The sequence below is a fragment of the Syngnathus floridae genome, chromosome 18, assembly GCF_059516105.1.
Source record: "Syngnathus floridae isolate MCC-2025c chromosome 18, RoL_Sflo_1.0, whole genome shotgun sequence".
Lineage (NCBI taxonomy): Eukaryota > Metazoa > Chordata > Actinopteri > Syngnathiformes > Syngnathidae > Syngnathus > Syngnathus floridae.
Window position 1 is genome coordinate 8,627,987 of NC_142430.1, and position 20,175 is coordinate 8,648,161.

Consider the following 20,175-nt stretch of genomic DNA (forward strand, 5'->3'; position numbering starts at 1 on the left):
GGAAGAAGTGGAATTCTGGGATAACTGCATTTTTGGAATACTACGAACAGACATCCTAAAAAACAGCATTCATTTTTCCATGGTATTAAAATCTTTTATTAAACACAATGTTGCAGATAAATAAAAATAGAGACACAGAGGCAATTAATAACATTGTCTCTGCTGGTATTTTGAAAGCATTCATTGATTCAAAATCCAAAGTTTAACATTTCACATAAAAGGAGAACTCTGTCCATCTAAAACACATTAAAGCAAATGTCACCGTCGTCCTCATCGTCAAACTCCTGTGGATTGACATTGCTCGCTTTAGTGTGGCAACAACAACAAAATATAAACTCCTGTTTCATCATCCTGACCTCATTGTAATCCAAATACTGCTCCTCTTCATCGCTGCTGCTATCCTCAATGTCTTCATCTTCAGAATCCTGAAAGACAAGCGACACAAAAACATGACAAAAATACCACGCTGTGAACAATCGAGCATTCTTAATACTCACTGAGGGTCTTGGATCATCCTTGTGTCCGTCAAGGCGTTGACGACTCTGTCATTGAAATGTTTGGCGTGAATTTCATATTAGGGCCAAGCGATTTTGAAATGAATCCGTTTTTTTTCAATATTGCAATTTAATGTGATGTTTTCCCGCCATGCTCAGCTTCTCAATCTTGAAAAAGACTCACCAAATGATAGTGCCTCATCTTCTGCGCGTAATCGCTCTTCATCTACGCGAGGTAAATACGATCAGACTTCAAATTGATAAACAGTGTCCACGTATAAAAAGCTTGCGCACGTACCGCTTCGCAGCGCTTGCTGAAGCTGCTCCTCTCGTCGTCTGTCAACTCACGCCAGCGTTTGGCCCACTCGACCATGTAGGACCTTTTGGGAACGTCCTCCATGGACTGCGTCTGCTCCTTGCAGAATAATTGATAACCGCTTCTACAGACACGCAACACACGGTTAAAGCTGACAAGAATTTGAAGCAAATAAAAATCCATGTTAAGCCATTTGTGTGTGTCTTACATGGGGGGCTTTGGAGGCTGGGGGTCCCCTGTGGATTCCTCCAAACTTTGTCCCTAGAAAGAAATGCATCAATTCAAATTTTGCAACAAATAAGCCTACAAATAGACAGATGTGACGTTCTCATACTTTTAATTGCGTCCCCTCCTCACCCCTGCAACAAGAATGAGCCACATGGATTTTTTTCAAAACAATATTCAGATGACTTTATCACAAAATGATTTTAGTACCTTAACTTCCTCTTGTATTGTGCAAGCGCATGCTGGTACTTTGCCACATATGGGGACTGTAATTGATAAAATGAGTAGTGATGCATTCACAACAAGAAAAATAAATTGGGGGCTTACTTTTTCTTCTTTTGTCAGAGCTTTGTATTTGTCTGTGATTATTTTGAAGAGCATTTTGCGAGTCAGACTTGGGTGCTGCTCATGATATTTGTACATGTTCTCTTGGTAAAAAATGATGCTTGGATGACCAGGTTTCTTTGGGGGCTTTGAATCAACCTAAAAGACAGATAGATTACAATTACTGTGTGTATTTAGTGTGCATTTTTTTGTTTACAACATGAATGCTCTGTTGTTAAATGCACCAAACAAGGATTTCATTCATTTACCAGTCTGGGTGTATTTGAAAGTTCATCTGCAGCTTCATCAAGAAGCTCTGCGAGTGTTCGAAACTTGCGCATCTGTCAATAGAATGAGCATGTTAGTACAAAACAGAATCTGTGCAATACAACATTTTAAAAAAGGAAATTCGGCTCACATTGTGCGCTACAACTTTCCACCTATCTCGACAATCTTCAGGTGAAAATGGAGGGAATGCCACTTTACCCCAGTCCAGCGACTTGACGCCTTGGGAAAACGTTTTCTTTCGGTCAGAGTCTAAGATGTTCTTTTTCATCGCACTCACAAGCTTCGACAGGTTTTCATTCGTCCACACTTTGTTGCCTAAAATAACAAAAATATATTTAAAACAACCGGTTCAAGTTGCTGAAGTATGCAGTACCTACCTGAGTCCATCTTGGCTTCGAGCGGACTTCTCGTGTTTCAGCGTATATCGTGTTTATAACAAAAATACGAGTACCACCATGAATATAATGAGAACATGTCACTGACGGGCAAGCATGGTTTTTAGAGAACCAATCACGAACGAGCATGTCTTCTTCGTGTAATCAGGATGACGGGGACAAGCAGATATTGCGCCCTCTAGCGTTCTGATGTGAGTAAAACTGACTCCTGTTTACTGTAAAACAAAGGACAGTAATGCTAATAATAAACTGAAAAAACACATTTTAAAAGCATTATTTTGTGTTCATGTTAGAAGGAAGACTATAATCCACGATGGAATGTTTCCCCAATGATCATTTTATTTAGTTTCAGTAAAATATAAAGTCTTTTCATGAGTAGGAAAAAGGCACCAATAGCCTGACGGCCAATTTTTTTTTAATTAGAAAAAATTGATTTGTCATATTTAAGTAACAGCTCGTAAGAACTATTCTATAGCCACTTTTAATGGAATACACTTCCCAGCAAATTTGAGTGGTGTTTTCTGTTTTTATTTTATTTATTTTTTATTCCAAGTGGCCATTCTCTATATCTACAATGGCATCTGAGTTTCCCAGTAGACATCTTGACCCGGCTCCTCCTCAAAGGTCACTTTGGCGTCATCCGCATCCAACTAAACAACAATAGAAATGTAAACTAAGAGTTTAACATTCACATCCATAAAGTGTGCTGGATTAAACTGAAAAGCCACTTACACATTTCATCTCCAGCTCGGTGAAGAGACGCCCAGTCATGAACATGCGTAAGGGAATGGTGAGGATGAGTATGAACGGGAGTGCGAGGGATGCCGGACTGGATTTAATAATCCACAGAAGAGCGAGGCACACGATCTGGATGACTGTGAACAAGTGCATTCTTTTGGTGTTCACCTACCATCAAAAGTGTCACGTTAGAACCCAAGCTCAAATCCCGCCGGATGTGGTAGTCGTGGCAACCAGCGATTCTTACTTTGGTTGCATATGGCTCGTTGGGATGATATTTTTTGGGGATGAGCAGAAGCAGCATACGATCCCACAGCTGGATGCCGTTGAGTGAGGTGACACCCATGTAGAGGAAGATCCCAAACAAGGCTGCCATGGGAATCAATTTTAGGATGGGCTCCATTAAAATGGACAAACCTAAAAACAAAGAAATATTTTCATAATGTTTGTAAACAATAAGTATTGGGTACTTGGGAGTTACTTGTGACTTTCTACCACCTTCACTTACCAACCAGTAGGGCTACAACAATGCCGCTGACCCTCTGTTCCAGCACCTTCTCGATCACAGGTTTGGTTCCTTTGCTCATGACGGTGAGGGCGTTGGCGTGAGTGACAGAGCGCACGGTGGCGGCGCTGAGCCACGGCACGCCAAATATGGCGCTGATCCCGCCCATGCCCACCAAAATCAGAAGGTCAAAGTGGAAGCCGGAGCCTTTGACCATCTTCCTCTCGGGTTTGCTCACGATCAAGCTGGGGCATTTCATTTGAGGACATGAGCCATCTTACCCAAGAAGCTTTTTCTTTAGAAATGCCATAAGACCTACGTTGTGATTTGAGACTCCAAGAAGATGAGGATGAAGACGAGCAAAGCCGGAACGCAGCATGCAAACATCATCCATACGGGGAAGGGTGAGTGCTCGCCAAATGGGTTGATGAGCCAGCCTCTTTTGGCGGGATTGGACACCATCAGACCTTTAGGGACCACCAGTTTCTACAGATAGATTTGCTTTTTAAAAACAATGTCATAGAAATATGCAAGGCATTCACTCCACGCCAACCTGTGTGTAGGTGTCTCCAATGGAGTAGTCCACCACAATCATGAGGAAAATGGCAATGGGCACACCAAAGTCACCCAACAAACGTCTGACCTGTAAGAGCAACACCATGATGAGGACTTGAATAATAGTTTGTTGCAAAGAGTAAAAAGAGCTACTCAACTTTCCCGGCAGAAATGTTCCGTTCTTGAACTGGCGCAAGAAATATGCGATGAAGAAACAGCCAAGCATGAGGCACATGGAGAGCAGGGCTGTGTTAGGGTAGGCTGGCATTAAAGTTCGGGCGATGACGGTCGTGTTGCCGGTGGCGTTGTCGAACATGACCGTCCGTTCCACTTTTGGGTGCCAGGGGTTTTCTAAAGATGCGTTCAGATGATCGTAATTCAGAATCAGCGGATGAGCCTTGAAGATCTGGAAAGGTGGGAGAGTTTTGCACTCTGAATCATATTGGCTGAAGGAAGACGAGCAACGGATGACGGATTACCCTGGCGAGCTTGGCGAAGGTTTCGTAGATGAAGATGATGGAGATGAGGATGGAGAAGATCTCCTGGGTGAAGCGGGAGATGAAGCGCACCAGGAAGCTTCCCTCGCACGCTACGATGACCACCACGATGATCACCAGCCACACGCCCACCCACACTCGCCCGACGATGTACTCGATCTCCTGGGACTTGCAGAACTGGATCAACAAGACATGACTGTTTGTTTTGGTCATTTCTTGCTATGTGTCCTCACGTTACAACGAATAATCTGCTTGACCCGTCATTTTGATTCTTTTTATTTTTTTCTGACTCACAGCAAAGAAAGCCTCTTCAAACACTAACAAAGGACCAGAGAAGCCGATAACAAGAACAGGCTGGGCAGCAACGAAACAGAAGATAATCCCCTGGATGCTTGTGGAGATGAGAAGCTCCGAGACGCCCATCATATCCTCCACCTTGTCCGCTGAACGAAGACGTACCATAGCTAAGCACCACCATCTCATTTATTCATATCGGTACTGCATACAGACCTAGGAGGCCCCCAAAAGTGATGGCAGGAGAGAGAGCTGCAAAGTAGATGAAGATAATGGCAGCAAGGACCTGAGCATTGAGAGCATCGGTAATGTCGCTCTTGTAATACTGGTATCGTCTTCGAATGTCTCGTATCATCCCGCCGAACGGTCGACCCGTACGGGACAGGGGGTCTTCGGGCGGTGGTGCGGAAGAGAATGTAACTGCAAGAAACCCAAAACTTGATTAGGTTCTGAAATTTCACCTCTGAAAAGCTTTTCCATGACATTTTCTCCACAAGCTTTGGTGGCCTTACTCTGACTCGGCTTGCTTTCCAACACGGGCTCCGACGAGTGGACTCTATCCTTCAGCAATTTCTTCTGGAAGTTGACGATGGAAGAGAGCATGGCTTCGTTTTGGATCTCGGTGGGTGGGATGACGATGCTGCAGTCCATGAAGTCGCCTACGGCTTCGGTCAAGTTTCGCAGGCTTTTCGCCCGGGACGCCGTCTGGTTGAACAACTGGTGGACACAAACGAAGGCAATAAAATAGTGGACTTCCACTTCTGAGTGTCGGCAAACTCACTTTATCGGCCATGAGCGCCGCCATGGCTCGCCCGGTTTCATGGTAATCCAATTCGGCATTGGCGGGCCCGATCAGCACCAAGACGAAGCGTATCGGCTCAGGAGCCTCCAAGGCTGAGTCGAGCGCCGCTGCCTCCTTCAGACGCACAAAGACGACTGCTGGCTTTTCCAGGAAGTCCAAAACTCCTGCAGCAAAAAATGTTTAGGTGCCTCAAGATGGATGCAACTTTGATTATGTGACAGTGAACTTTCCCACCTACTAACACCATTGAAGCCTCGACGTGGTCAGATTCTTCCTTCTGCACAAAACAGATTGACGGATTCATTAGAGTTCCTCGATATTGTCTTTTATTTTGCTTGTCACTTCAAGTCGTACCCTTTCCTTGACGGAGAACCTGTGGAGGTCCGCTCCGTCCGTCAGGGCTTGACTCTCCGGATCGGCTTGTTGGCTGGAGGGATGAAATGGAAAATGGTTGGAGATTACAAGTGGAGCGATTCCCCACTGCTTGTTTTGGAGTCTACCAGCGGTTCTGGAGCAGGCATTTCATGACCCCCTCCTGGTCTCCTGGTCTGATCTGCTTCTGCTTAAGCATCTCAGCGACAATCTTCTCTGCGATGCCATCCAAGGTTTTCTCCGCACAGTCAAAAAGCACCACACCTGGATGCAGAAAATGGTGGGCACATTTTTATTGTGTCCCAATGTGACATTTGGAGAGTTCTTTCTTGATGAATAGATGACCAGTGTTCATGGAACGTCGCAACTGGACCAGACTCTTGAAGGTGAGGTACGAGACAGGTGAGGACGCCCACACGCCGGACTGGGGATCGAAGCTCTCCTCGTTGGCCGCCCATCGCCCCGTCTCCTGCCAGTAGGTCTGCTCCTTGTGGTCCATCGTCGACGTTCTCAGCGACAACTGTGGCGAGCATCGGAAATGCAAGAACATGGGAGATGATTTGAGATGATTTGGCGTTTGCGTAAATTGTTTCGGTCAAGCCTTTGTCTGCATGGACATCTTGGAGTATGTCTAAAGGTTAAACATAGTGGTAGTAAGCTTTGGGCCGGTGACAGCTCATCCAGGGCATGTTTGGAATGTCAATACGCTAGAAGTGTGCGTGTCCCTCATTTGACAGTGTGTGACAGCTATGGCTCGTGTGTAAGTGTGGAAATCAAAATATTTGAATCAGAATTTATCATTGTGTATTTACTACCTATATTCATAAACACGTTTCAATATAAATGTGCTATTGCTGCATAAAAATGTTTATTACTCTACACGGATGATAATGACTTCAATTCCGATCGGTTTTTCTTGAAGTGAGAAAGTTAATGAGGTGTTGTGCGGCGGCGCATTCCGTAGACGCTGAAGTTGAATGTGAAAACAGAATGATTTATTTCCAAAACACGGATGAACAAAGGGGCGGGAGATTAATATTGGATTGACATTTGGCGGAAGTATGAGTGGCGCCTGTGTGTGTGTGTGTGTTGACTGCCTCGAAGTGAGTGACAATGTGACATTGCGTTTTAGAACTAAAAGGTGCAAATTCGGATCATGATGATGCACTGAGAGGCTCATCATCATTGGCTCCGTACCACCTCAAAAATACTTCAAATGATTACCACCAAATTTAAAATGCATTTTCTCCACAATCTACTATACAACATTGATAACAATATATCAGAATAATCACCTATGTTATATTATATTCTTCAGATTAGCTGCAAAGCAAATTCTGAATTAACACATTTGTTCTCAATAAAGAAATGAGTCTCATTTTTGACGTCTTACTCAAAATAAAGCTTTTCAAAAATAATTTAAATTCATAATATGGTGTCAGACCAGAACAGGTAATCCAACTCTACATCAGTAAAAGTTACGATGACATGGATTTAATATTATTACTACTGTGATGTCATACCTGCCCATAAATACTTTATTTGATCATTTATCATTCAGCAGGTGTTAGATAAAATACCGCAAATGTCCTAACTAACACTGCATGGCTTTCCTATTAAAACTCCGCGTGTCGTCATGGTAGTCGGAACTTTCGGAGCGACGTTGGCACCTACCTCGTGCGGTCATCCACAGAAGCGGTGACAGGCGACTGACCTGGGAAACAAGAGCAAAGTGTGACTTTATAAAAGGCTATATGTACGGATGCATGCTGCAAGATGATGGGTGGTACACCCATGCGTGCATCCGATTGACAGTCTGACATCCAGCACCCATAATATTGATAGTATATACAGCTGCTTGCTATGTGCGGCTATGTTATTATGCAACCAGCATCTTATCCCATTTAATGTCCGTGTTTAGAGGTCAACAAAGGCTTGGATTGCACTTTTGGGTTGAGGTGCTCACCTTCAAAAGGCTAAGCACGGTCGCTCTCTGTGCTGTCCGTAGGCCAGGACGCTCAACGTCCAACGGAGAAGAAGTTTTGAGGTGCTCCATAGCGGAATTTACGGCCGGCATCACCTGAAACCATCGGAGGGTTATGCCACCTACTGGAATGGATGTGCAATTATGATTGACTCTGCTGTGACAAAAAAAAAAATACTGAATACTTGACCTCAAATAAATGACAAGCCATTGTCAAGATTGGTCAGCAAGAGTCGGCCTGTAAGGTCAGCAGGGCCGGCTTGGATGTAAAAACATATGCAGGTATCAAACCATTAAAAAAGCCAAACAAATTATCTAATAAAATCAAAGCTGCACTGAAAGATCTAATGAATAGTGATAGTCTTGTGTGATACAGTACTCACTTGGAGTAGCTGTGGATCTCTACCAGCAGGGGGCAGCATTGTATCACAGCAATTGCACAGCTAGGGTTGATTCATCCTGCAAAAAAAGCACATCTGATACTATACTACATAGATTGATGAATACAATCAATACATGTGACAGAATTATCTTTAAGTTCTATAACACTGTGAGTATCTTCCGGATTGATACATACTGACTGCATTGAGAGCCCAAAATGCCTGAGGGGGATTTTTTTTTTTTTTCCAAACTGTGCCTCCTCATATATGATCAATACAAAAGACCCCACTCACTGACAAAAAGCGTCCTTGAAGTCCCTAGATGTCAAAATATGACTCCTTGATGAACAAGTTCAGAGTTCAAACATGACTGTCCTCTGTACACATTGACATTGACAGCACTTGAATGTCACGGTTAGTTACAAAAAAAAAAATAGCTTCCACATGGTGCGATTTACACCGATCGACCATATGAAGACTGCAAACGAGCGGGAAGCTGAGGTTACTGTGGCCGTATAAATAATGTATGAATGCAAAGAGGAACAGATGCACACAGAGAGAAAATCCATGTCACTGTCGGCACATCAGCAAAAATGCACGACGGCCATCATTAATTTAGATCCTTTGCTTGGCAATAAAACCAGCACTATTTGAGCAAACACACTCTCCAAGTTAAATATCTTTACGGCGTGGGTAGTCATGATGTGAACCCAGGGAGCGCTTTTTTTATTTTGTTTTATATCAAGCCAATATTTCGCCTCAGGTGTCATATTATTCAACAGAATGCCGTGTCCTCCCATGCATAAAGGCGGCAGTGTTTTGTCTGAGGAGTCACAGTTTAATGAGCAGTTAAAAGAAAAAGGAAAAAAAAAAAGGAAAGAAAGAAGTCTGTGTTTCATTTAGGGGAAGACCAAATAAGACTTAAAAAGTTCATGAAGTAAAAGACTTTAATGCGTGGCCGTAAAATGATGCATTAAATAAAAATAGGAGCAAATCGGGGTCAGCGCTGGTTCAATGCAACAAAATGGGGAAAAATGACAAATTCAACGGCGGGTGAAAATGGCCAATGTGGAGAAAGTTGGTCCCTTATATGAAAACATTTTTTTTTAATCAGTGTGCAAAGTGTGAAACTTGCTTGCACTTTTTAATAATCAAAATCAGTACATGTGTGTGGGTGTGTGTGGAGGGGGGAGGAGTAGTGGGCGTGGTGAAGTGAGAGGAAGCCTTGGAGCTGCGAGCGGGTGTCACAAGAGCAGAAATCGCACAAGAAGCAAACATCCGATGGGCCCAACTCTGCCTTTGAGTGGAAGCTGCACACTGAAGAGCGTTTGCGGACGCCCTGCCTGACTTCTTCTTCTGTTAGGGATACACCCCAAGCATGGTCGAGCAGTTGAGTACGCTTGGAAATCTGTGAGCGTGTCATCCTTTCCGCTAAAACGCTCCTCTCGGCAAGATGGGAAGGACTTACGGGACCAATATGATTTTAATAGCAATACTGCTTGGACAGGTGAGTAACTTTTGAGGGACAGTGTCACCTGCCAATATTGTTTTTTGCATCTTGAAGTTGGAAAAAAAAAGTCTTGCAAAGAGACAAAAGCTGCACCTGCTGCTCATGATAATTGTTTGGAATGATGTCATGACATATCAGTTGGCGATTTTCAAAACATGCATTTCGACACGGAGGCCTCCGAGGTTAATGCCTTAATTACCCTAACCATGTTATGATATGTGATCCCCGTGTTAACATGTTATTCCAACATTCGCCACCGTATTTTGACCGCAGGCAGCGGATCACGGAAGCTCCACCAAGCCATCGTCAGAGCCTCCTTAATTTATGGAAAAGTTCCTCCGAGGCCTTGCGAGGACGTAAATAAATCTCGGCTGTGTCACATGTGACAGGTTTGTCAAGGCTGCGCGGTACGGCGGCGGGTTTGTCAAGGTTTGACACGTCGACACCCGCCGTTCATGCAATATTGATAACTCTCCTTTTCTATACGTCTGGATTGAAACCAGCTCCGACTTGTAAGGAAGGCCAGCGCGGCGGCGCTCTAATGGTTTAACAAGCGCTGACAGCCCGGGTCCAGAGGTTAAGTGCCTCCAACTGAAAATTGACTGCGGCATTAGCGAGATTGGTACGAGCGAGGTCACGACTCCATATGCCTCGGCGCGGCCGCTTTCATGTGATCACGTCGTTAACTTGGCAAGAAAGACATTCGTGAAACGTGCATTTCTTCAAATTGATCGGGCACTTGATGCTAGCATACGATTCGTCGTAACCCCCCGACACTGCCGAGAAGGATCTTGCCCTTTCTCTGCGTCATCTTGGGAAGTCTACCACACTCTGCTTACGTCAAGGACGACTCGTTTCTGACCTCGACGACGCAGGCGGCTATCAGCTAGCTACTCCTACGCTAAAACGACGCTCCTATCTTTGCCAACGTTAGAATTACCCGCTGGACTAATTGTTAGGCATCCTTGGGTTGGCGTTATATAAATCAAGTCTATTATTAAGATGGTAGCACATGAAGAGCTGTCAAGGGTCAAAAGGGGATGGAATGAAAAGCGCTGCGGGACTTGGCGTTGTTTCAGAGGTGTCACTTAAATATCCGCAAACAGGTTTGCTCACATGTGAGGCCCTCCGACGTTCGACGGGACAGTGCTAACAGTTTACCGATGATCATCAGTGTCTCTTTTTGCTGACTGAAATTTCAGATACTGTGTTGTGATCGGCACCATGGCAACTTTATAAAAGGGACCAACCTTCGAAGTGTCACTTCGGGGAACAGCCCAAAGTGGCACACGTGCACGCACAGACATATACGAAGTACCTGCCAGCTGACTCACAGGAGCCCGGGGGCGCCGCTTGATGTTTTGTCAGCAGCATTCCGCACACACCTTAATGTGACACACAAAGATCGCACCTCTGTCAAAAAAACACTTGACGGTGGAGGAATTCATTTGTGTGCAGGAGGCACGAGCCAATTGCTTTGTGTGCTACAATTTGTAAATATTTGTTCCTTGTTTAACTGTCACTTTAGCACGTTACTAGTTTGGATGCCAAATAATAGATTGTCATTTTAATGTGTGTGTTATTAGAATGCTGAGGAAGCAGTTTTGAAGAAAAAAAAAAAGTTTGCTTCTTGATGTTTTTGCAAAAGCACCTGTACGTGTAAGAGAAGTCTGCAGTGCTTGTACAAACCTGCAAAAATGATCAGACTATGTGGAATCCCATCCACAAATGACTTCTGTTATTATCATGGGAACGCTGGGAGCAAAAAAACAAGAATATTCCCGCTTGTCGTTTTACAATGGACCGCCCAGACATTTTTTTTGGAGCCGTTTCAAATGAAACAATGATTATTAATTGTGTCTTTGAGTTGTAAGGGAGCCAACTAAAGTGTAAATCTTCCTCTGCGGACTCCGAGGATGTAAAGTTATCTCGCGTTTACGCAACGACATTACTTAGTAGCGAAAACATGATGTCACTCAAATCTGCACTTCTGAATCCCTTTGCGGGGAAATTGAGCAGGCCAGGCGATGAAATATAATAATGAATATCAATCAACTTAAATGAACTCAAATCTTTTGAGACCACAACAGTTCATTAACTTTTTTCCCGGTAGCTTAATGCTAAATCATACAGCAAAATGCCATAAATGGGCTAACAAAACTAGCGTTTGTTTACTTTGTCTTGCCTGTTTCCTCCTGTAGTCTTTTCCATTCTGATGATGTGTGTGATGATTGGCAGATGGTTGCCGCAGCCGAGGAAGAGTGCCCGTCGGGTCAGCACACCACCGACGGAAAATGCTGCAAACAGTGTCCGCCCGGCGAGGGTGTCGTCAAGCCGTGCGGAGCCACGCAACCAGTGTGCGCGCCCTGCCTGGACAGTAAGGAACACACACATATAATTCACAACATGCATAGATATCTCAAGCACTTGTTCCATCATGATTCGTTATTGTCAAAGCGTTGCATTTAGAAGCTGAGAAGATTCAGCCTGGCTTTGGCAGCATGTTGGGAAATCAGCTGGTAATGCAAGCTGGCTGTCCGTTACCATGTAGGGAGTGAACCTCCACTGGGCAGAGACTTTATGAGCACCGGCAGAAGATATTAAGAACGGGCGCCGGTCCAAATGTTGGAGAAAAATATACAATGGAGGATTTTTAGTGGCATGGTAAGAATGGAAAGATGGAGGATGAACTCTAGAAGAACATTCAGGGCTCATCTGTTTCTGAAGGTTATTTATATGTGAGCCTGCCTTATTCCAAGAGGTCACATTCAGACCAAGATTGGTTGAGAGCCAGGGCCTGCACTGTTCCCAGGAAACAGCAAAGCCATGTGGGTCAAGTTCCAGATAAGGAGACCCATCATTCCAAAATGATTCAGGTCGGGAGGGAATATTTCCAAAACGATTCCGTGCCAAAATGTAAGAAAGAAAGTTTCATTTGAGCTGACCTAATTGTGTCGAGTTAAAAACTTGAATGGGCGCCTATTTGAAGGATGCTGAGTGGCACAACAATACATTTTGGTCACAAGATGCTGTCGGACCAGATGGCTGAAATGATTAAAAATAAACATGCCTAACGGGTCTGTCGTCTGGTAAATTGAAAATAATGACCATCTCGGTGAAATCAACTCTTGTGGCTTCCTGTTATTGCCCAACAGCATCATCAGTACTTAAGAATCACAGTTCAGCTGCTCAGACATGATCAACCGCAGACACGTGAAAAAAGGTGCCATGAAAGCAGATGGCTTTGAGTCAAGTCCTGGAGAAGAAAAAAAAAAAAAAAAACTATCAGTAAAGTGACTTTGACGAGTGCTTTTCAACGCAACATGAAAAAACTAATGGAGGAACAATTGGAGTGGGACTTTTCACAAAACTGTCCTTTCCTATTGTCTGTGAAGGCAACAACAGAAAGCTTAGCCAGGAAAAGACCATCTGTAGCCTCACGTTATTAATGTATTGACTTGCATTATTGATGAACGGCATTATGATAATGGCTCTGAGAGCATTCGGGGAGGAGAAGGCGGAGGTCTGAGTATATCTGGTAAACAGGGCAACCCCCATCCCCGCCACGTAGAAACCAAGGGACCACCCGAAAATGAGAGGAGGCCACATCTGATAGCATCAGACCCCAACGCTCGGGTTCATCTCGAGTGACGCTCCATCTGCCAATCTCTCCGGTTCATCACCGCAGTGGGTGGTCCGGTGACACCAAACACCAAGACTTTTCAAACTTTGGCTAACTGCTCCATCGCATTCCATCACCTCAAATGTGTGCCGCCTATTAAAAAAATGACGGCCACTAATCTGCGGTGGTCCATCTCCCGATTTATCCACGTATCGCACTCGCTTGGATGCTCCTACAAATGGGTCTGTTGCATAATTTAGTGTTTCCCAGTTCTCAATCCATCTGAAATACAATTCCATATAACATTTAATATTGATTCTGCTAGAAAACATCAGGCATTTAAAGTCAAATGTAGGATTTTTTTTTTTTCTCACCACCCCCCCCCTGCAAAAAATACAAAAGGTCATTCGCTTTCTTTGGCTTTCAGGCGAAACCTTCTCGGAAAACTTCAGCCACACCGAGCGATGTCAGCCTTGCACGAAATGCACGGGTCTGTTCCGCATGGAGACGCCGTGTACGGACGCCAACGACGCCACCTGCGTGTGCAACTACGGCTTCTACCTGAACGACCTTTCGCAGAGGTGCGAGCCGTGCACCAAGTGCCCGGTGGGCCAGGGCATGCTGCTCAGCTGCGAGTCGGACCACGACACCGTTTGCGAGGAGTGCGGCGGCGACACCTACTCGGACCAGGAGAGCTCGCGGGAGCCCTGCATCCCTTGCGCCACCTGCGACGAGGGCGAGGAGCTGCAACTGCAGGCCTGCACGGCTGTCACCGATACCGTCTGTCAAGGTAAGACGCAAAATCTCAGGCGAGCTACATCAAGTTCTTCCAGGCCATGAATGAAAAATCAGGGATGAGAGCCAGCGCAGTCGGCTGAATGGCCCCGAGGTCACGAATCCAAACAATGTCGGAGCATATTTGCGGTCGATGACCCAACGTACAGTAGGAAACGCTTGTCATCATCTCAATGTGACACATTGTTGATCCATTGATCCAAATGTCATCCTGGAGCTCATCCCGCTGTCTTTGGCGACGCGTCCCTACCCCCGACGACACAAAGAGTCTTTCTCCTGGAAGTTGAGGGATTACAGGAAGGTCACGTCTATGAACCGCGCTCTGAGTTTCCTTTTATATATCACTGTACCCTGTGGCTATCAAACTTCACATCTCGAATTCCCCGCGGATGCCGTCAGCGGCCACCGCCACGACCCGACGCCTCGCAGATTAAATCAATGCTTTTGTCCCGTGACAATGAAAGGAGTGTGCCGATCGGCCATGCGGCAGTCGGTCGCGAGGCCGCTGTTATCACAGTCCAGTCAGAAGTGACTCATTTATGCCTCACCCTTTTTGTTTGGCCATTTATGTGAAATCATCGTGAACTATACGAGGAGCCGTATCAAGACGAGCTTCCCTTGCCACGATGATAACATTATAGATACTGCGAGAGAGCTGCAGTTAGTCAAATCAAGAGCAAGAGAGGAGAAGCGGCGGTAAAGTGGCAGGTTTATTGGATTTTGTGATGTGCTGCCGTATCATTAGCGCGCAGTTTAGGTGTGCAACACTTGAGGCGTGTCACCGCATGGTCACACACGAGTAAGATTGGCATCAGGCGGAAAATGGAAACGTTTCGAACGACGCGCCATGTCTTGGATGTTTCCCTTCGAGGAGAAAAAGCACAGACCAAATGAGGTCAATGGCGATGTTCCATTGAGGAGGCTTCTTTAATGCAACTTGATTGCATTGAGAGAGGGAGAAAAGGAAGTCGGGGAGATCAGAATCTTAAGGAGCCAGAACCGCACTTGGTCCTTTTAGATAACCAACACGGCGCATCACGTGACCGATGCGAACGTGCTGGTTTTTCCAGCCGCAATAGCCGGAGGGGCGCCCGCGCCGGCCGCGTAAGGCCGGCATCATCATTCGTCGCTCTAACCGAATCACGAGCTCCTTATTGCCCGCGTTAATCTTTTTAGCCGAGCACTCGCGTTATCGCTGCCTCCGAATCTGTAGAGCCGCCAGACGTCCGTATGCATTAGGCCAGTCAGACGACACCGGCCCGAAGGCTGGGACTCAGTCAGTCGGCGGGGTGGAGAAAGAGCCAGCGGGCCGCCGCCACCGCCTGAGTAACGACAAGTAGGAACTTGAGATCTTGCAGACACGGCACCGCAACATCCGTCGAACTAACCTGTAGTTTCTGATCACAAACGACGGACGGGGTTTGTAATTACGGCGGTATCGTTGAGATGAATAGAAATGCCATTAAATTGTTCCAGACACACAAAAAAACCCAATTAAAAATATCTAATGTTTGTGCCTGATTATTGATGTAAAAAAGATGAAATTTGGATACTGTCAGATCATAGCACGGCATATATTTTTTAATCGTCTGCGACAAATAATAGCTGGCGTCATTTTGCCGATTGAACAATCGACAGACCGGTTGGAGGGGGCTTTCCTTTCCGTCGATCCATTAAGATTTGACTGATGTCGAAAGAGCGCGATGCCAAAAGTAAAATGCCACGGACATTCCGCATTTAGGATGTCCACAGCATTAGCACATCAATAACCCGGGAGGAATCCCCAGTGGGCCCCGAGCCATCAGACTGCCGAGCTCTATAGGCCACAGTCGTTGATTGTGTGCCTCGACAGACTTGTGCCACCTCTGACTCCGCTCGTCCAGTCCCATAAGTTGCGTATTGTCACTTGAATCGTCCCCTTTGTGGACAAAGTACATTTTTGGGAGGTGATGCGGGAAAGAGGGGGCGACCGCGACTCTTGCGCTCCGGCTCGTGCCTCCGTTCATCCACGGGGCAAAGTTCCACGCAGCTTTTGTCCTCTCTGCAAATAACTGGCGGACATCGCAGACCTGGCTCTGTACTGTGACAAGAAAAATAATAATAAAGACGAGGTCACCAAAGGTGGAGCCGCGGCAGAGATGGAGAAAGACAGCAAAGCGTGAAAGAACAGATGCTGGAAAAACACGTTCCGTTCGATAAAAGCGATGGAGTTACTCCTCTGCGCTCTCCGGTTTCTCTGGTTGACCTCCACGAGTGCTGATTGCATTTTGTCGCAAAGCGCACTCACACACACACACACATAAAGAAAAATGAGAGGGGGGAAATCATGCGAGGAAGGAACTGCGGCCTCAAGGAGAGAACTGTCAAGCGAGGGGATTATTCCTGATTGTTTCATTTTTCGCTGTATTGGCGAAGACGGGGGGCAGGTTGCTCTTTGAAAAAACAAATAAGCTGGTAAGGATATGGTGACAGAGGAGCAACGTCTGCTTCAAAGACATGGAGATCAGATAGATGCGGAGATGGGAGGTGATAATAGAATAAAAGGACATCACCAGGTGGATTGGACACAAACCGTATTGAGTTACTACCTTTGAAAAGCCGCTTCGGAAAGCAGAGAGCCGCCAAACGATTGTTCGGAAAGAAAACGTCTGTTCAAGAGGCAGTAAAATGCAAAGAAAGGGTTGGGGGGGATGAGTGGGCTATCGTACGGGACAAAGAGGATCTTTGTCATGGATTGGTGTCTGCTTTCAAGTAGCCAAAAAGACAGAGACGGTGAAACGGGAGGGAAATCAATACTACACTGCAGTGGATCACAAGATTTTTATTGACCTTTTGGCCGTGATGTCACTTCCGGGTGGGAAGAGCTCCCAACATGGAGCCAAAAGTCAAATCATCTTTCCCTATTGAAATGAATGGGAAAGCCGTAAATCTGTTCCAGCCTCCTGCAAAACTGATTGTTTTTCAATCAAAATAAAAGCTAAGGATTCTGTACATTGTCCACAGTCAAAGTAGTCGTTCTTTGCAGAGGATAAAGAATGTATTATCATATTCAGTATGCAAGAAAAGTCCCAAACCCTTTCAAATGTTCTTAGAGAAATCAATGGCTTTAAAGAGCTCAGGATTGATTGTATATTACATTTCACTTTGAAAATTCCGGGCCCTGGCTAAAAGCTGGCCACACAGCATCCATCTTAATAACATTTGAAATGTTTTCGCCTCGTCACGGCACTCAGCGGCTCTCTCTCTCTCGAGGTACCTATTCCCCGTTCCTCGGCATGACTTCCCGTTTTCTGTGCTGTTGAGTGAACCCTAGACCTCAACTGTTGATGACAATCAAATGTTTGCTCCTCACAGTGCAGTACCCGTCTGTGTCGCCGACGCCCTTCACCGAGCCCACCTACGACGACTTCCCTATAGAAGACCCCCCGTCGGACGGCCCGACGGACAGCAGCGCCACCGCCACCACTGACGGCGACTCCCACGAGCCCATCTACCAGAATCTGAACAACAAGCTCATCCCCGTCTACTGCTCGGTCTTGGCGGCTGTCGTGGTCGGCGTGGTGGCCTTCATCATCTTCAAGAGGTGAGCAAATGGCGGTAGACAACGAAACCACAATTCCCGACAATCCATATTTGATGACTAAGCTGTTTTCCCGTAGGCCACACCCTACTGCTCAGTGTTATAGATGAAGATGTTCACATAATGGTGTCGCATTTATTTACAAAGGGGCTGACGTCTTCCCTTCTCACTGTGTAGGTGGAACAGCTGCAAGCAGAACAAACAGCAGGCCAACAACTGCACGTCCAACCAGAACCAGACCCCGTCGCCCGAGGGCGAGAAACTGCACAGCGATAGCGGCATCTCGGTGGACAGCCAGAGTCTGCAGGAGCAGCTGGGCCAGACCCAAACACACACGGGTAACAAAAACCTAGCTGACTCTAGCCTTTTGAGCTACCACAGAGGTTCTGGTGCATGCTTTGACCACCTTTAATGTTCCAGTGGTCACAATGGATGAGGAGCCCTGCCTGCTGCTGCCTCTGCACACCAGAGACAAGGTGGAGCAGCTGCTGTTCAACGGCGGCGAAGGGGACGACGGCAACATGGAGGACGACTGGTGCAATCTGGCGGGCCTCCTGGGCTACGAGGAGGAGCGCATCGCCGCCTTCCGCCAAGACCAGCACCCGGTGCGAGCGCTCCTGTCTGACTGGGCCAGCAAGGACTGCGCCAGCGTGGACGCGCTGTGCACGGCGCTACGCAAGATCAACCGCGGCGACATCGCCCAGAGTTTGGCGCTCAGTCCCGTCGGCCCGAAACCCACCGCCACCTCCGTGGTCTAAGCGGACGAAGCAGTTCTTTATCTTTCTCTGGACATGGAAGGAAATTAGCTTTACCGGTTTGCTCTGCAATCATTCCAATATGGATAAAAGCCTTCCGCGACCTTTAATCTCGGCTATCGGTGTTACGACGAGCCGCGGTTGTACCAAAGACGTGTTCGAGACTCTCCAGGCTGTAGCTGACAAGCGCCATTATTTACATTTCCGCCTCTTCATTTTGCATTGACAAATGGCTGCCTACAGGATGAAGCGTCCGTTCTAGCAAGGGGTCTGGATCTTCGCAAGCGTGACACGCTAAGCGGAGGATGTTTGGATTCTTTCAAAATGGAACTCTCCACCGAGGAATCGTCTACAGGATCGTGGATCATAGACCTCTAAGGTCGTTGAACTCGGAGTCAGCACGTGTAACGTCGACCGGTCCCCCACTCGCGACATGTAACCATGCATGGATTTATTCTAGCAAAGACGCAATGTACATTTCAACACAAATGACTGCCTAGCATTCATATCGGAGTTCCGCAAATAGTGGCCGCCCCTTTTTACACCTAGTAAAAGCTAGGAAAAAAAAATCACGAAAAATGAAATATGTTTTCCATTATTAAGCCCATATCTTTTATATACAACTAAACCCGGTGTACTAATATGCTACACGTGACCAAGCTACATTATCTAAACGTGCATGCAGTATAGCAAGCCTCAAGTTAAAAAAAACATCAAACTAACCAACGCACACGCGATGGAGATGCAAATCAAAATGCAAAGGGTTTCCTCGCTATCCTCTCCGCATTCCTTTCTCAGGGTACGGCCGACCAACTCAACAATCATGGCGGTGGGCTTTTCCAAGTTATCAATTCTGCTGCCCAGAGATGAAACCAAGCACCTATTTTTTAAAATGTATTTCTGTTTATTTTTAAGTATTTTTTTTTTTATTATTAAGTGTGCCGAGGGGGGAGGGAGGGGGGTATATTTGAAGGAGCAAATCTTATCGTTACTAAAATGAAGGTATTTCCACTTTTTATTTTCATTGTAGCACTTCAATGTGTAATTAATTACGTTTGTCTGTTTTACATCACAAGTGCCTGGCAACCATTTCCGGGCTTTTTGATGTTGAACAGTCTTCGATGTTTTTGTAACAACTTTGTTCCTGTAAATACTTCAAGTTTCTTTCTTTTATTTTTTTAGGAAATGTATTAAGACCAACATAAATATTTACATATTGGGGAAAACAACATTGCATGCATGCTTGTGTCATAAAAATCCTCCCACGTGTTATTCTAACTTTCCAGCGTGTCCAAAGTTTGGAAAGTGTTTTCTCTGGACAGTATTTTGTTTGAAACTCGAGGCGATTACGTCCTGATTTTTGCACTTGAGCGTCGTGTTGTAGTGATGATACAAAAATGAGGTGAGCTCTTGATGTAACTGAAATGTACAGCTCTATCTGACCATACGTGAATGTTCCTCATATACTAACAAACTGTATTATACTTAATGTGAATCTCAGAGCTTCTTCTACAGTGATAAAGGTCATGAATCCGTTTCAATTCTTCATTAACGGCCAGCTAACGCGAGAATATGTATTCATTATGCTGTTAAAATAAAAGCTTCAAAATCCATGTGTATCTTTTTGTTAATAATGAGATCATTATAAAGAATGTAAATTAATAAAGAGCTTTTGTCATGTTTTTTTGTTGCTTAAATTTAATGGATATTGTGCTGCCCCTTCTCGTTTGCCTACGTTGGCCAT

General features: G+C 45.6%; 3 protein-coding genes across 4 annotated transcripts; 1 reads left to right on the forward strand and 2 right to left on the reverse strand.

Moving 5' to 3' along the window:
* Nucleotides 1-72: 72 nt before the first annotated feature.
* LOC148382856 (upstream-binding factor 1-like protein 1) lies at nt 73-2,217 on the reverse strand. Its single transcript, XM_088360884.1, has 12 exons — nt 2,025-2,217; nt 1,778-1,962; nt 1,629-1,700; nt 1,363-1,518; nt 1,246-1,301; nt 1,145-1,169; nt 1,019-1,071; nt 793-934; nt 679-720; nt 498-542; nt 357-425; nt 73-284 (listed from the first exon to the last, which is right to left on the reverse strand). Exons 1-12 carry the CDS (start codon nt 2,032-2,034, stop codon nt 237-239), a joined length of 903 nt encoding a protein of 300 aa, XP_088217010.1. The 5' UTR covers nt 2,035-2,217; the 3' UTR covers nt 73-236.
* Nucleotides 2,218-2,358: 141 nt separating this feature from the next.
* Nucleotides 2,359-7,895, reverse strand: LOC148382857 (band 3 anion exchange protein-like). Of its 2 annotated transcripts, none has more exons than XM_088360872.1 (17): nt 7,772-7,895; nt 7,480-7,519; nt 6,151-6,325; nt 5,934-6,069; nt 5,788-5,860; nt 5,668-5,710; nt 5,413-5,597; nt 5,144-5,348; nt 4,848-5,051; nt 4,632-4,780; nt 4,320-4,514; nt 3,839-4,246; nt 3,605-3,771; nt 3,289-3,530; nt 3,028-3,197; nt 2,775-2,948; nt 2,359-2,692 (listed from the first exon to the last, which is right to left on the reverse strand). In XM_088360872.1, exons 3-17 carry the CDS (start codon nt 6,302-6,304, stop codon nt 2,612-2,614), a joined length of 2,586 nt encoding a protein of 861 aa, XP_088216998.1. In that variant the 5' UTR covers nt 6,305-6,325; nt 7,480-7,519; nt 7,772-7,895; the 3' UTR covers nt 2,359-2,611. The 2 variants fall into 2 exon arrangements, with proteins under 2 accessions (XP_088216998.1, XP_088216999.1); XM_088360873.1 differs by lacking the exon at nt 7,772-7,895 and having other exon boundaries at nt 3,839-3,928; nt 3,998-4,246; nt 7,480-7,633.
* A 1,503-nt stretch (nt 7,896-9,398) lies between these two features.
* ngfrb (nerve growth factor receptor b) lies at nt 9,399-20,042 on the forward strand. The gene is made up of 6 exons (XM_088360879.1): nt 9,399-9,676; nt 11,918-12,056; nt 13,729-14,091; nt 17,451-17,679; nt 17,854-18,014; nt 18,097-20,042. The coding sequence occupies exons 1-6, from the start codon at nt 9,623-9,625 to the stop codon at nt 18,432-18,434; spliced, it is 1,284 nt and encodes a 427-aa protein (XP_088217005.1). The 5' UTR covers nt 9,399-9,622; the 3' UTR covers nt 18,435-20,042.
* The last annotated feature ends 133 nt before the right edge of the window (nt 20,043-20,175 follow it).